Consider the following 17,511-nt stretch of genomic DNA (forward strand, 5'->3'; position numbering starts at 1 on the left):
TCTATCTATCTATTATCTATCTATTATCTATCTCCTATCTATCTATCTATCTATCTATCTATCTATCATCTATCTATCTATTATCTATCTATCTCATATCTATCTATCTATCTATCTATTATCTATCTATCTATCTATCTATCTCATATCTATCTATCTATCTATCTATCTATCTAATATCTATCTATCTATCTATCTATCTATCTATCTATCTATCTATCTATCTATCTATCTAATATCTATCTATCTATTATCTATTTCCTATCTATCTATCTATCTATCTATCTATTATCTATCTATCTATAAATGAAAAAAGAAATTCCACGGCACCTCCCAAAAATAGATATGTGTTCATTTCACCAGATGCGTATAAAGACGTATCTATTTTTGGGAAGTGCCATATTATTTCCTTTTTCATTTATGGTTTGACGGGAGGATCACCGCCACAGCCGCTGGCACCCCTATTTCTACTTTGTTCTACTATTGTTTGCATTGCTGCCCAGCCACTTTGACTCTTTTTAAGTAGGAGTCTATCAGCATGGCACATTTTGACTTGGGAAGATTTGCCCACTCTTCTTTGCAAAAACACTTTAAATCTGTCAGATGGCGAGGGCATCTCCTGGGCACAGCCCTATTCAGATCCCCCCACAGATTTTCAATCGGATTCAGGTCTGGGCTCTGGCTGGGCCATTCCAAAACTTTAATCTTCTTCTGGTGAAGCCATTCCTTTGTTGATTTGGATGTATGCTTTGGGTCGTTGTCATGCTGAAAGATGAAGTTCCTCTTCATGTTCAGCTTTCTAGCAGAAGCCTGAAGGTTTTGGGCCAATATGGACTGGTATTTGGAACTGTTCATAATTCCCTCTAGCTTAAAGGGGTTGTCCTGGTTCAGAGCTGAACCTGGGCATACCTCCATTTTCAACCCGGCAGCCCCCCTGACAGGAGCATCTAAATCGCGCAGGGCAAATGCATTTTTTGGAGATCCAGTGACGTATCGGGGCTCTCCATGGGGCTGCCAGAAAACACAATGACGTCACCGGCACTGATGGGTAGGATTTAGCGCATGATGCTGCCACCACCAGGCTTCACTGTGGGGATGGTGTTCTTTTGGTGATGCGCAGTGTTGTTTTTGCCCCAAACATATCTTTTGGAATTATGGCAACTTTTTTACATCACAGAAACCTGACGTTTTAACAGGGGTGCGTAGACTTTTTATATCCACTATATCTATCATCTCATATTCCAGTGTTTTGCTCCCATTTTCCTGCACTGCCCGGGTACAAGTTGTCACCCAGCTTTCCACACACCCAGAATGGCACAGAGTTGTGTTGCGCTCTCAGCGTCCCCGCAGTACCCCCCCCCCTCCACCCCACTCCTGGATCTTTCTTCTGATCTCAGCTCCATCCTTTCCTAAGTTTTCTTGACTTTCCTCTAAACAACTGCACAAGGTCCCTGAGGACTCCTCTGGGAGCGGGAGAACTCGCTCTGTGCTGCTTCTCTGCCTTCTTACTTCCCGGACGATATTCCTGGTAATTTCTTTAGCTGCAGAGCCGCCATCTGAAAAATATCCGCAGCCGCAGACATGACACAGGACGGGGTCTCTGGACGACCAGTGGTGGGGAGCAAAGCCCAGGCTGATGGCGCAGGTAATTTCCCCGGCTCCTCTGCAGTCATTGATAACGCGTCTTTAGATCGCACCCGAGTCTCTGGTGATAACTTGTGCCGTGAAGTCGCTCAATGCTCCCCGGGCTCTTATTCCTCTCCGCCTGACACACTTCTCCTTTATCTTGAAGGCTGCTTGGCTTCCTGAGATAAGGGAGAAGCCACCTCCAGTAACTCCGGAGATGGATGTGCAGCCAGGCTCTGGTATCAATAGCTTGGATACCCCTCTGATTGACCGGGTTGACCTCCACCGATGAGCTGATGATCCGGTGGGATCGTCAATATAGGGCCTGGTTCACACAGGATAAAGGGATCCACTGATATTCCTCAGGATAGACCATCAATATCTGATCGGTGGGGGTCTGAACCCCATTGTTCCATCAATTGTGTAGTGGTTGGAGCTGGTTACTGCAGAACTCCTCCAGTTCATGTCAGAGGGATCAGCGCTGCAGTTACCAGCTACGGCCACTAGACAATGGATGGTGCTGTGGAGTTCCAGCTACTGCAGAACAGCTGATGGGTGGTGGTGCGGTGTTTTGGACCCCTCCTGACCTGGGGGTAGGCCATCAATATCAAAATTATAGACAACCCCTTTAAAAGTGGCTTCCTTCTTTTAGATTGCATGCAAGGGACTGAGAGAATAAATCTTATGGCTCCCGATTACTGACAGATTGTAAGGTGTGGGGGAGCTCTCTGATGAGTTACTGAGGATCAAGGGGCTCCTGCACTGTATTTACCCAAGTGCCATTTTCTGTCTACTTTTTTGTCCTGAATGTTGTATCTTGGTTAAAGAAGACAAAACTGAAACAAAAATTTCTCTTGTGGAGCTTAAAAATATCTAACTGATTGTAAATCCTTTAGATTGGAAGAAACAGCGCCTCACCTGATCACAGGCTGTGTCTGGTACTGAAGCTCATGTCCATAGAAGTGACTGTTGCTCAGCTGCAATACCAGACACAACCTGTGGAGAGGGGTGGCGCTGTTTCTGGGTGATGCTGTACAACCTGAATAAATAGAAGACCCTCCTGTGGTATAACATGGAGTAGGTCTTTGGTGTCATCCACTACATCAGCCGACATGGATGTTTCCGTAACTCTGACCCTAGCTGCTGCATAAGATGGGTATCCTGATCCCAGCCATGACTGTCTGAGATGGGAATACCCCATTAAAGTGGTTGTCTCATCTGGACATTTATGAGATAGCCATAGTATTTTCCATTAATGTCCTATAGGCGTGGCTCTCTCCTCAGGGGCCCATTCTTATCTTAAAAACAGGGGCCCTGTTGCATGCTACAGCGTAGGCCCTCATCATCCCCTATTATAAAGCATGAATCCCATAGTAGTGAATGGAGAATGCCACGCAAGCATGGCCACTCTCCATTCGCTGCAGAGTGTGATAGGGTGCCATACTTGAGATAGAAGTGGGTTCCAGAGGTGAGATCTGCACCTGTCGGGCATTTATGGCATGTCCTGTGGAATACCCCTTTAAAGGGGTTCTTACAGGAATTAGGAAAATGAAAATACTTAAATATTACTTTATTATAAATACACTCACCTAAAGAATTATTAGTGCCCCCATACTAATACGGTGTTGGACCCCCTTTTGCCTTCAGAACTGCCTTAATTCTACCTGGCATTGATTCCACAAGGTGCTGATAGCATTCTTTAGAAATGTTGGCCCATATTGATAGGATAGCATCTTGCAGTTGATGGAGATTTGAGGGATGCACATCCAGGGCACGAAGCTCCCGTTCCACCACATCCCAAAGATGCTCTATTGGGCTGAGATCTGGTGACTGTGGGGCCATTTTAGTGCAGTGAACTCATTGTCATGTTCAAGAAACCAATGTGAGATGATTGGAGCTTTGTGACATGGTGCATTATCCTGCTGGAAGTAGCCATCAGAGGATACATGTTCTCATTCTGTTTACGCCAAATTCGGACTCTACCATTTGAATGTCTCAACAGAAATCGAGACTCATCAGACCAGGCAACATTTTTCCAGTCTTCAACAGACCAATTTTGGTGAGCTCGTGCAAATTGTAGCCTCTTTTTCCTATTTGTAGTGGAGATGAGTGGTACCCGGTGGGGTCTTCTGCTGTTGTAGCCCATCCGCCTCAAGGTTGTGCGTGTTGTGGCTTCACAAATGCTTTGCTGCATACCTCGGTTTTAACGAGTGGTTATTTCAGTCAACGTTGCTCTTCTATCAGCTTGAATCAGTCGGCCCATTCTCCTCTGACCTCTAGCATCCACAAGGCATTTTTTTAACCACAGGACGGCCGCATACTGGATGTTTTTCCCTTTTCACACCATTCTTTGTAAACCCTAGAAATGGTTGTGCGTGAAAATCCCAGTAACTGAGCAGATTGTGAAATACTCAGACCGGCCCGTCTGGCACCAACAACCATGCCACGCTCAAAATTGCTTAAATCACCTTTCTTTCCCATTCTGACATTCAGTTTGGAGTTCAGGAGATTGTCTTGACCAGGACCACACCCCAAAATGCATTGAAGCAACTGCCATGTGATTGGTTGACTAGATAATTGCATTAATGAGAAATAGAACAGGTGTTCCTAATAATTCTTTAGGTGAGTGTATATTCCTAAATATCTTTCATTAGTTATAATAGCTTGTTTTGTCTGGGGAGCAATCATTAGGAGGAATAAAATGGCTGCCGTCCTATTTGTACACACAGAACCTGTCCTGATCACACAGGAGGACAAGGTACTTCAGAGCAGTGAGCCAACGAGCTGCCTCATCTTCTTCTATGATCCTGAATACAGTTTAATATGATCTTCAGCTAAATCTCTGTAGGAATGGAGCTCATGAAGAGACATGAAGTACAGAAAGGAGGTGGGGATGTAGTAATAAGCAGCACTTGATTTCAGTCTCCATCACCACAGCCTGTCCTGTCCATCCTCTCTATACTTCATGTCTCCTCATGAACTCCATTCCCACAGAGATTCAGTTAAAGCTCTTAGAATCTGTATTCAGGATCATAACCCCTAACAAGTAGGAGAGGAGCATGAGGCAGCTCTTTGCCTCAGTTTTGTGAAGTAACTTGTCCTCCTGTGTGATTAAGATAGGTTTTGTGTATATTAATGCGATGGCGGCCATTTTGTTTCTCCTAATGATTGCTCCCCAGACAAAACGAGCCATTAAAAATAATGAACAGTATATGGGAAAATATTTACATTAAAGTAATATTTAAGTATTTTCATTGTCTAAATTCCCGAAGAACCCCTTTAAGTATCAGCTAAGTATTAGTGATTGACAACTAGATCTGCATGGACACTTATAGAGTGAAGGCTATCAACCACTGATAGGACTGTCTATTGGGCGGTCTTATTAGAAACTGACAGCTAGGTCTGCATGGACACTTATAGAGAGAAGTCTGCCAATCACTGATAGGACTGTCCATTGGGCGATCGTATCAGTGATTGACAGCTAGGTCTGCATGGACACTTATACAGAAAAGGCTGCCAATCACTGATAGGACTGTCCATTGGGCGGTCTTATCAGTGACCGACAGCTAGGTCTGCATAGACACTTATAGAGAGAAGGCTGCCAATCACTGATAGGACTGTCCACTTGGTGGTCTTATCAGTAACTGACAGCTAGGTATGCATAGACACTTATAGAGAGAAGTCTGCCAATCACTGATAGGATTGTCCGCTTGGTGGTCTTATCAGTGATTGACAGCTAGGTCTGCATGGACACTTATAGAGAGGAGGCTGTCAATCACTGATAGGACTGTCCATTGGGTGGTCTTATCAGTGATTGACAGCTAGGTCTGCATGGACACTTATAGAGAGAAGGTCATAAACCACTGATAGGACTGTCCATTAGGCGGTCTTACCATTCATTGACAGCTAGGTCTGCATGGACACTTATAGAGAGAAGGCTGTCAACCACTGATAGGACTGTCCATTGGGCGGTCTTATCAGTGATTGACAGCTAGGTCTGCATGGATACTTATAGAGAGAAGACAGTCAATCACTGATAGGACTGTCCATTGGGTGGTCTTATCAGTGATTGACAGCTAGGTCTGCATGGATACTTATAGAGAGAAGGCTGTCAACCACTGATAAGACCACCCAATGGACAGTCCTATCATTGATTGACAGCTAGGTCTGCATGGACACTTATAGAGAGAAGGCTGTCAACCACTGATAGGACTGTCCATTGGGCGGTCTTATCAGTGATTGACAGCTAGGTCTGCATGGACACTTATAGAGAGAAGGCTGTAAATCAATGATAGGATAACCTACTGGACTCCTAAACCCAGAAAGAGGTCTTAATGAGTATATTCCATGGAAATGACAAAGACTACCTCCAAATGTTCTAAGATTCTCAGGCCGGCAAATGAGAGAATTTTTTTCATTCCCATGCTTTTGTCTTTCAAGTTGTACCTTGGCACTGCACTCATCCTGAGGTACTTACTCCCCCTTTGGATGATTAGGTTAGAAGGTGAGATCTACCTATATCTAGTATATCTAGTATGAATTTTTTCCGGGTCACTTGAATGCAATACAAATCCCCCCTCTCTCTAAAAAAAAAAAAAACATGTTGATCATTGCAGTTTCCTCTTGGCTGAAGGAATATGCCTGTCCACATAAATTGTGTCCGTCATTCCTCATGGCAAGAGTCCTTGAGTCCTTCCAATCCTTCCAATAATCTGGCTCTTCGAGAGCTGCTGTGGTGGACTCAATAGCTATTACATCTAATACTATGTTTCCCCTTTATTGAGCTGATCACTGGGAGTAAATCCTACCCATGGTGATCTGCGGGGGCGGTGACATTTTAAGCAGGGGAGGTCATTATTCCATTTATTCTTCATTTATTGTAAAAATATGTTTGTTCTACAAACCTAAATTGAATCCTGTGATATTTTTCTGACTTCAGGCAAAACGGTGATGCTTCCCTGTGGAAAGGGTGAGTTGAATCCAATAGGAAAAATAAAGTAACAGAGACAGAGATTTCCTCCCCTTCTCCTCGTTCCACTCATATTAGTATGCAAATTCTTCACCCATTTCTACAAAAAAAAACTTGAAAGCGCTGCAGAAAATAGATGGGATTGAAGCTGGTAACGAGGCAGCGGCTGCCCGGCATTAAAAATTCCCTCGCAGGTCACACCATTGAGTCATTGAATGTGTTTTTCCGTAATATAGCTGCGCTCCGGTCTCTACACTCGGCTTTTTATTTGATTGCAATATTTTACATATATTAATATCGGATTTTTCTGATTTATAAAAAATGAAGAGACAATTGCCCATTATCTGTTGCGTTTAAGGAGTTCTCTAGTACCGCAACGTTGATGGCCTATGTTTAAGAAAGTTCATCAATATCAGACCGGTGGGGGTCCGACTCTTGGTCGCACAGACAACCAGCTCTGTACAGTAGGTAGTCACCGTGAATGGTACCGCAGTGCTGCTCTCATTCACTTAAATGGGATAAGTGCTGCAGTACCATTCACGGCCACCACCAGGAGTATGGAGCTGTGCAGTTTTGGTGCCTGTTATGGAATGGGGCTGGGATTTGGACCCCCACAAAGTTGATATTAATGACCTACCCAAATGATAGGTCAATAATATTACATAGTATAATAGATACTGGCCTGTACCACTTACCCTCTTTGCTCTTAATGTGGGGTCTGAATTAAAGGGATCTTGCATGGTGTCTGAGGTTAATAGAGGGGGTCTGATATTAATTTAATTGTCTGCTCTGGGGACTAATATTAAAATAGTGAATCTAGTTTACCCTCCCAGGAAGCAGCTCTGGTTCTCTGCACAAGGAACCACAGGACCCCCCCATGTCTTCTCACCCAGCCGTCTGAAGACCCTGCAATGTACTGACGTGGTGCAAAAACACTGAGATAGCTGTCTGTGGATGGCTGCCCTTTTCCTTTTGGAGAAGGGTCTTAGTTTGGTCAATATTCTTAAGACCGGTTAAAGAGTAGGACATAGACTATAGGGTAGATACCTCCACTAGGGGGCACTGCAGAGCTGGCTCTCTTTCTCTTGGAATTGAGTTCATTTGGATACATGTAACAATATTTTGCTCTGTCATTATGTAACAGTACAGTGTATGTGTAACAATGTAACCATCTGGGGTCACTGTGTCACAAGGGAGGGGCCACTGGTAGCACCAGTATAGTTTTCTCCTTTTCATGCCGTGATCCGGATAACACGCTCTATACCTAAATATCTGTATCCTATAGCGTTGGCGGTTCGTAGAGCTAACCTACTGTATTTTTAGTTTTCAGAGGTTTGTGTTTCGCACAAAAGCCGGCAACACTTATCGTCCAGGGACATAGCTGAATAGCGGCCGCACAGCGGGGGCGTCACTTCACTTTGTGTTTACCTTATTGTCCCTGTGGGGGGAACGATTATTTAGGAAATTACAGTCTTTAAGATTAATAGCTTAACTACTATTAAATGGACAAAAATAGCACTAATTATAAAAAAAAAGGGGAGCAAAGATGAAAAGAAGGCTTCCGGGGGTGAAGGTAGACTTCGAAGAAAGCTGAACCCGCGATACTGCGCCACGCTGTAGGATACAGTAGAGCGACAATGTTCTGAGAAGCTTCCAAGCTACAATTTTTCTATTTTATGTTGTTTTTAATATTGGGCAGAGGACGCACTTACTGATCTGTAAAGGTTAGTCTCCATGCACACGGCAGAGCCTGTATTCTCGGTCTGTACAGTCTATGGGGCTTCGGATTGTATAAAGCATATGGGACACGGCAGTAAATACAGTCTATATTCTGTGTGCTTTCATCTGAAATGTGAGGCATACATAGGTATATGGGCATCTTATTGCTACAATTATAATCATCAATTAAAACATAATTGCTATTAAAGGGGTTTTCTAGGACTCAGTGGGTCTCGCAATCCCACCTTTATTACACCTAAGAAAGTTTGTAACATACTTACCATTCCAAAGTTGGGTGAATCAACCTCTCAGGAACCCGATCATGCAATGCCCCTCGTCTGAAAACCCTGCTTATACCAACACCACATCCTTTACCAGGTTCCCATCCTTGGCTACGGATGGGACGTCCCATTCGCTACAGACTGGGCCAGAATGATTCCTCTCCCCGGCGCTTGCGCAGATGAGGTGGATTCAGGAGTTCAAGAAGAGGAAAAAGTTCCGGACCCGTTAACAGCGGAAGTGTCGTCCCATCCATAGTCCAGGCTGGAGACCTAGTAAAAGATGTGACGTCAGTGGAAGCAGGATTTTAGAACGGGAACGCGACATGACCGGGTTGCGGAGAGGTGAACCAACGCAACTTTAGGACCGTCAGACTGTCTTCTACAGGCAAGATATGAGCAGTGACGAACTGAAAAAAAAAGTAAGGAGGTTTAGAGGGAGATGGACATGGAATTGGTTGGGAGGATGGGATCAAAGACACAAGAACTGGAACGGGATGATGTCGGAATGGAAATAATAGCCCTATTTTATCAGGCTGAGAATATGAAGGGTAGACTTCAGATTATTGGCAGCTGAATGTGGCAGATGCTCCTGAGGCCTACAAAATGTCCAGTTCACTTAATGTACAACCTACAGCTCTAAAGCAAATTCAAAACTACAACTTTTAGCATACTCCAAGGGCCTGCGGCTATCTAAACAAACAGAAATCCTTCCAAAGAGCTCCTGCTGTGTTGCTTTGTTCCAAACTGAGATCCCGATTCTCGTCTTCAGTTCAAATCAACCTTAAAACGTCAATGAACAACCTTTGAAGATCCATCAAACGATTCCGGTCTAAATATAATGCCCAAATGTCCCCCTTAGGACATGGCTGATTGAGGTGTGGATGGCGATTTTCATGGACTACCTGTGAATAGGGATGAGTTCATGTGTGCAAGTTCGATCACCTCTACGTTCCCTAAGCTGGAGTATTTTGTATCTATGGGACATCAGAGCTGATTTGTCTCTTTGCACGTCTCGGGGTGTTACCACCATAAGCTGCGCATATACAGGTGCTGTATATGGAATATCCTGCATTCACACAAGATCAGTCTGGTACACCGGAGTACCGGACAATTCTCGAATGCAATAATGGGCCCCAAAGGTCCACTAACAGAAGACCCTGTTTAAAACGGATGATTTGGAGCCCATTGATGCTACAAACAATCCTAGAGTCTACACGTGGAGGATTTTTTATTTTTATTTTTTGCAGTGGATCCATTGTGGATTTATTGAGTAATCTAAAACAGAACCAGCATGCTCATTTTTCCTCTTGATAAGTCTTCAACATCAGATCGGTGAGGGTCTGGCACCCTGGGCTAATGTCTGCAATCGGCAATAACACCAATCGCAGACATTTAACCACTCAGATTTTGTGGTCAATTGTGACCACAGCATGTGAGTACTGAAAACCCAGGAGCGCTGCGCTCCCGGGTATGGAATGGCTTCCCATAGCAGCGATCGAGGGAGCCATTCATACCATGTGACATGCCTGATCCCTCTGATAGATCCTGCTGCATGCCTCCTTAGGGACATAGAAAATTTCTCATAGACTTCATCGCTAATGCATTGGAGTCTATGACAGAAGTGATCCAATCATCGCATGTTTAAAGTGTAAAAAATAAAAATAAAAAACAAGTAAAAAAAAATATTAAAAATACAAAAATTTCAAATCACCCCCTTTCCCTATAATAAAAATAAATAAACAATAAAAAGTGAACATCATAGGCATTGCTATATCTCAAAACTATGAACTTTTAAAATATTAAAATATTTATTCCAATTCCACCTTATTTGGATTTTTTTTTTACAGCTTCCTGCTACATTCTATGCAATATTAGATTATGACATTAGAAAGTACAACTTGTCCCACAAAAAAAACAAGTCTTCAAACGGCTATGTGAATGGAAAAACTAAAAAGTTATGGCTCTGTGAAGGCAGGGAGTAAAAATCGGAAAAGCAAAAACAGAAAATCCTGTTAAGTTCTCAAAATGCTGTTGAAGGTGTTTATGATGGAGTGGGGCCCCATTCTAAGCTTTGCTATTGGGCCCCATGGTTATTTGTCACACCATAAGTTTGACCCTGATAGTAGTAATACCTTACTGTTAGTGTTGAGCGATGCAAAGCATTCAAAGCAGAATTCGGTCCGAAAACTTTGAAAAACTTTGATTCGAAAGGAATCCAAATTTCCTTGTGCTTTGTGGTAACAAATCAGGTTCTTCTAAAATGGTGACTGCATGTGTTAAAAAGTGAAACTTGGTGTAGTGAGAGACGTGCTAGGGACAGTGTTGCTGAAAATGATTAATAGAAGAATATTGGAGAGGGAGAGTGCAGGGAGCATGCAGGGACAGTGTAGAGAGAGTGCAGGGAGACTGCAGTGAGAGTGCAGTGAGAATGCAGGGAGACTGCATGGAGAATGCAGGGAGACTGCAGGGAGAGTGCATGGAGAGTGCAGGGAGAATGCAGGAAGAGTGCAGGGAGAGTGCAGGGAGACTGCAGGGAGAATGCAGGGAGAGTGCATGGAGAGTGCAGGGATACTTCAGGGAGAATGCAGGGAGACTGCAGGGAGAGTGCATGGAGAGTGCAGGGAGAATGCAGGGAGACTGCAGGGAGAGTGCATGGAGAGTGCAGGGAGAGTGCAGGGAGAATGCAGGGAGACTGCAGGGAGAGTGCATGGAGAGTGCAGGGAGACTTATAAGCATAAGTTTTATTTTTTTATTCCTACATTTACTTATTCTTACATCAGCCATAAACTAAGATATGTAATTCAATACCAATAAGATGGACACCTTTATTATTCTGGTGCCAGCGTGCCAACCAATACCCCCAGTCTGCACCCCTTAGGGTGACCATCCTTATCTTTTGCTCACTTTGCTTCTTCCAAATAATCCTTCTTGATCTCCATGTCTTAGAAAACTCAGCAAGATGCAGAAAGGAGGAGCTGGATGTTGCTGATGACATTCTCATACAATGCGGTCTTCATTATTAAATGAAAGGCAGCTGTGGGCTAATTGGCCGTGCAGTTCTTCGCTGCAGAATGGGCGCCACCTGCATGCGTAGTAGAAGACCGACAACACACTGGGCCCCTGAGAAAGCAGTAGAGAGTCACTATAACATTCAGATGTTTGATGGGGGTGTATAGTTGTCAGTGTAGCTCAAGCTCATCCATTCATACCATTTTCCACCTCTGGGTCCAGAGCAATCCACCATGATGATGTGGAGTGACTCAGTTATATTACTTTTAGAGGAAAAGTTGTCAGTGGAGCTCACGCTGGTCCATTCCTAGGGGTATGCACCTTGGGGCCCCAGTTAAAGCTACTTCAATTGAGGCCCACCTCCGAGTTTGAATGATTGCCCAACCACCATCTCTAGGTCTGAAGGTCATCTCTCCAATGACTTTCGAATTAGGCGCATTTCATCGGACGTCAATCTAAACATTGACAGACACATGTTCTGTTCTGTCTGAGCCTTCACACAATGTCCCTGGATGGCGGCAGCATTAGGCTCGCACATCAGTGGAGCATTTACCACACATGAGTGGATGAAGGCTTCACTCGGAATGATTTACTTTCATGTACAATTGCTCGCAGAAGCAAAAAGCCACAACTAATGTGATTGTCTAAGACTAGTGTTAAGCTCGCCTAACTGGCAATAAAGTGACCCTAGGGTTTTATTATAGAGAATACACAATGTCAGCGTTAAAAGCTTAAACTCGTCCCAGTACTTGGAATGGAAGGTTCAATTCTGATGTATTAGAGCCGCCGGCGAGGGCCTCTAACAATGACTGGCAGAAATTGTCCATTTTCCCTGTGGATTTCATTACTGTACATTCCACACATTATGGCCTCCTGAGGGTCTTTCTCCTCTGATATTGAGGTTATTTAGAATCAATCTGTGCATCTGCTCCCACGTTGCTAAGAAAATTGTGCATTGGGCAGATGGTGGCCTGTGGTGGCATGACCTTCTTCAGGTCTTCCCTACAGGTGTGGCCATCATTCACTTGACACTTAGCGCATTAAATACATTGTTGCAGCAAACTTTCACTTTGTTCATGGCTTTTGTCATGCTGTCAGTGTATACTTGGTTGCAACAGTGTATTTTACAGGTTAAGTGTCACGTTACACCCGTACTTCCAGGACTAAAGGGGCACTCTGGATAGAGCTGGAGTTCTAAACCTGTGTCATGCCCAGCCCCTTCCAACCTTGTTCAAAGAAGAATCCTGTGTATCAGTTTTTCATAAAGTGTTTCTTTAAAGATTTTGCTTATTAAGAAGGGTTTCTGGGAAACAATGGGTCCCTCCAACCCCCCTTAAAGGAGCTGTTTGGGCTACATATAGTGATCTGACACCCGGCACCCTTGCCGATCAGCTGTTTTGGGCAGTTGTGGCACCTGAAACTATACTGTGAACGATTATGGTGATGCCACATTTGTATAGTTTTTCTTGTGTTTTAATACTGAAAAAAAAAAATGAATAAAAACAATTTTTTTCTTTTCATTACCATATTCTGACCCCCCATAACTTTTATATAGTTACATCTACAAAGCTGTTTGAGGGCTTATTGTTTTTGTGGGACAATCTGTAGTTTTTATTGATACCCTTTTTTGGGTGTGTATGACTTTTGGATTACTTTTTATTACATTTTTTGGATGAGGTGAAGTGATGAAAAAACTGTAAATCGGCCATGTTGAGTTTTTTTCGGCTATTCACTATTTAAATAGTACGGGCGTTTTCAGATGAGGCGATGATGTTTATTTTTTTATTATTTATTTTAATTTTTTTTTTGGGAAAAGGGGTGTGAGTTGACTTTTTTGATTTTTTTAAATATATTTTTAAAAACTTATTTTTTTACCTTTTATAGGCCCCCAAGTGGACGCCAACATGCAATCAATTTTATCCATTACAATATACGATACACTATATACTATCTGTATATTCCAATACAGTGCTGCCACCTGCTGGCCTGAATTGGAATATACCAGTAATAAGCCTAGAAGCCGAGTACAGGCTCTGGCTTATAACTTTATTGGAACGCCTTCCCTGATCTCAGCCTGGACCTGCATTATAGCCTGTTCTCAGGACTTTAGAGAATAACATACCATGGTGCGACGTAGGGATGAATTCATGTCTAGTTTTTTAGGATTGTACTTTTGACTAAATGAGAAAAAATGAGAGCGTAACTTGTTTATTTGGCTATTTATTTGTAACTAATTTGCTTTTGTAACATTTATTCTTCACATTATTTTTTCACTATTTTTTAACCTATTTTATGTCTGCTGACGGTATATCCACGATAAGTAAGACTGCAAATTGTTATGACACACATATTTGCAGTTTCTTTAGGTCTTTAGTGGTCAGTTATGGCACAGAATAGCATGTGGTGTTTTATTGCCAACTGTAGCTTTGGGCAGTAGTTTCTATGGCATAATTCATCTTGGATGGCATATTGCTAGGATATCACCTCATCATCAAATTGGTGCGAATCCCATCTCTCGTACCCTCTCCTATCTCCTGAACAAGGTCCCTGAAGTGAAAGAGATTTCCCCTTGCATGTGCGGTGTGCTCTCCATTTATCCCTATGAGAATTTAAAAAATAGCCCAGTGAGCACACCCAACAGTTTTCAAAAGTCCCATAGTGGTGAGTGACGAGCCCACGCGCAAGATTGGTCACCTCCCTATTCTGGCACAGGGCAGAGGCATTGGTGCAGTGACAGACACAGGGCGGAGGCATTGGTGCAGTGACAGGCACAGGGCGGAGGCATTGGTGCAATGACAGGCACAGGGCGGAGGCATTGGTGCAGTGACAGGCACAGGGCGGAGGCATTGGTGCAATGACAGGCACAGGGCAGAGGCATTGGTGCAGTGACAGGCACAGGGCAGGGACATTGGTGCAGTGACAGGCACAGGGCGGAGGCATTGGTGCAATGACAGGCACAGGGCGGAGGCATTGGTGCAGTGACAGGCACAGGGCGGAGGCATTGGTGCAGTGACAGGCACAGGGCGGAGGCATTGGTGCAATGACAGGCACAGGGCGGAGGCATTGGTGCAATGACAGGCACAGGGCGGAGGCATTGGTGCAATGACAGGCACAGGGCAGAGGCATTGGTGCAGTGACAGGCAGAGGGCGGAGGCATTGGTGCAATGACAGGCACAGGGCAGAGGCATTGGTGCAGTGACAGGCACAGGGCGGAGGCATTGGTGCAATGACAGGCACAGGGCAGAGGCATTGGTGCAGTGACAGGCACAGGGCAGAGGCATCGGTGCAGTGACAGGCACAGGGCAGAGGCATTGGTGCAATGACAGGCACAGGGCGGAGGCATTGGTGCAGTGACAGGCACAGGGAGGAGGCATTGGTGCAATGACAGGCACAGGGTGGAGGCATTGGTGCAGTGACAGGCACAGGGCGGAGGCATTGGTGCAGTGACAGGCACAGGGCAGAGGCATTGGTGCAGTGACAGGCACAGGGCGGAGGCATTGGTGCAGTGACAGGCACAGGGCGGAGGCATTGGTGCAGTGACAGGCACAGGGAAGAGGCATTGGTGCAGTGACAGGCACAGAGCAGAGACAGTGCAGTGACAGGCACAGGGCAGAGGCATCGGTGCAGTGACAGGCACAGAGAGGAGGCATTGGTGCAGTGACAGGCACAGGGAGGAGGCATTGGTGCAATGACAGGCACAGGGTGGAGGCATTGGTGCAGTGACAGGCACAGGGCGGAGGCATTGGTGCAGTGACAGGCACAGGGCAGAGGCATTGGTGCAGTGACAGGCACAGGGCGGAGGCATTGGTGCAGTGACAGGCACAGGGCGGAGGCATTGGTGCAGTGACAGGCACAGGGAAGAGGCATTGGTGCAGTGACAGGCACAGAGCAGAGACAGTGCAGTGACAGGCACAGGGCAGAGGCATCGGTGCAGTGACAGGCACAGAGAGGAGGCATCAATGTAGTGACTAGCACAGGGAGGGGTCACTGGTCTAGTGACAGGCACAGGGCAGAGGCATTAGTACAGTGACAGGCACAGAGCAGAGGCATCAGTATAGTGACTAGCACAGGGCAGAGGCTTCTTTGCAGTGACAGACACAGGGCAGGGGCATTAGTACAGTGACAGGCACAGGGCAGAGGCATTGGTGCAATGACAGGCACAGGGCGGAGGCATTGGTGCAGTGACAGGCACAGGGAGGAGGCATTGGTGCAATGACAGGCACAGGGTGGAGGCATTGGTGCAGTGACAGGCACAGGGCGGAGGCATTGGTGCAGTGACAGGCACAGGGCAGAGGCATTGGTGCAGTGACAGGCACAGGGCGGAGGCATTGGTGCAGTGACAGGCACAGGGCGGAGGCATTGGTGCAGTGACAGGCACAGGGAGGAGGCATTGGTGCAATGACAGGCACAGGGTGGAGGCATTGGTGCAGTGACAGGCACAGGGCGGAGGCATTGGTGCAGTGACAGGCACAGGGCAGAGGCATTGGTGCAGTGACAGGCACAGGGCGGAGGCATTGGTGCAGTGACAGGCACAGGGCGGAGGCATTGGTGCAGTGACAGGCACAGGGAAGAGGCATTGGTGCAGTGACAGGCACAGAGCAGAGACAGTGCAGTGACAGGCACAGGGCAGAGGCATCGGTGCAGTGACTGGCACAGAGAGGAGGCATCAATGTAGTGACTAGCACAGGGAGGGGTCACTGGTCTAGTGACAGGCACAGGGCAGAGGCATTAGTACAGTGACAGGCACAGAGCAGAGGCATCAGTATAGTGACTAGCACAGGGCAGAGGCTTCTTTGCAGTGACAGACACAGGGCAGGGGCATTAGTACAGTGACAGGCACAGGGCAGAGGCATTAGTACAGTGACAGCCACAGAGCAGAGGCATCAGTATAGTGACTAGCACAGGGCAGAGGCTTCTTTGCAGTGACAGACACAGGGCAGGGGCATCAATTCTGTGGTTAGCACAAGGTAGAGGACTCGGTGCAGTGGTTGAATAGATGGATGAGCGTGGCGGCTGCATTAATATAGATTGGAGAGGGGAGAGTTTTTGTGACAATGATGAGAGTTTTTGTTTCCACACAAAGAAAAAGATGGGATCTTGAGATGTTTCTGAGGTGCAGCTTATGTTCTGTTATGATTATTCCAAAATTCCACTCCCTAGTCCTTCCAGATGCTGGACAGAGCTTAGTTGTCCATTGGCTTCTTACAATAGATAGCCAAAAAGAACTTCCCCCATTAATCTCTACAATAAAGAGACCCTCTACATTCTTCCAAGGATCATGCACATAGCTGTACTATAGAGGAAATCCATGTTGTACCGCTCCCAATAGTCTCCTGCGGGTGGAACGGGTGTGGACTCATTCATTTCAATGGGGCCGCAAAAGATGCGGACAGAACAATGTGTGCGGTCCGCATCCGTAGTTCCGTTCCGTGGCCACGCAAAAAAGATAGGGCATGTCCCAAGAATAGGCATCTCTAGTATTGGGCTGGCCATGTGTGGTCGGCAAAATGCGGAACGCACGCGGCTGGTATCCGTGCTTTGCAGATCCGCAATTTGCGGACCGCAAAACACTTACGGACGTGTGAATAGACCCTACTGTAAATCTGCTACATCGGTAATTTGCATTCTGATGCCCTTTGTTGTAGCCGGAGATAATCCTCCAGCAGACTGCTCTGGCAGCAACTTTCCTCTCTCTCGCCACTGAAAACGCATGCACGCTCTGAACCAAGCATGCATGTATGGGGGAGTCGGGATGGCTGCCGCCCACAGAAGGTGTTATAATAGAAAATATATGAAGGTTGAAGTAAGAGCACAAGTAAAAAAAAAGATGAGAGTCTGTTAATGAGCACCAAAAAAATCTAGTTACACACATCGTACAATTTATAGCACTTTGAGCAAAAAATAAAA

At 45.5% G+C, this 17,511-nt stretch overlaps 1 protein-coding gene across 4 annotated transcripts in view; it reads left to right on the forward strand.

Annotated features, from left to right (window-relative positions):
* The window catches only part of LRFN2 (leucine rich repeat and fibronectin type III domain containing 2), a 562,124-nt gene that overhangs the window by 367,561 nt on the left and 177,052 nt on the right, over positions 1-17,511 (forward strand). For 2 of the 4 annotated variants that reach the window (XM_040430759.1, XM_040430755.1), the window contains exon 1: positions 1,536-1,645. The exons of the other annotated variants lie outside the window; for them this stretch is intronic. In XM_040430759.1, coding sequence (XP_040286693.1) covers positions 1,637-1,645 — 9 coding nt within the window. In that variant the 5' untranslated portion in view covers positions 1,536-1,636. Of the gene's footprint in view, positions 1-1,535; positions 1,646-17,511 lie in introns of those variants that run through there. 4 annotated transcript variants of the gene reach the window in all.

This window comes from Bufo bufo, chromosome 4 (assembly GCF_905171765.1).
Source record: "Bufo bufo chromosome 4, aBufBuf1.1, whole genome shotgun sequence".
Classification (NCBI taxonomy): Eukaryota; Metazoa; Chordata; class Amphibia; order Anura; family Bufonidae; genus Bufo; species Bufo bufo.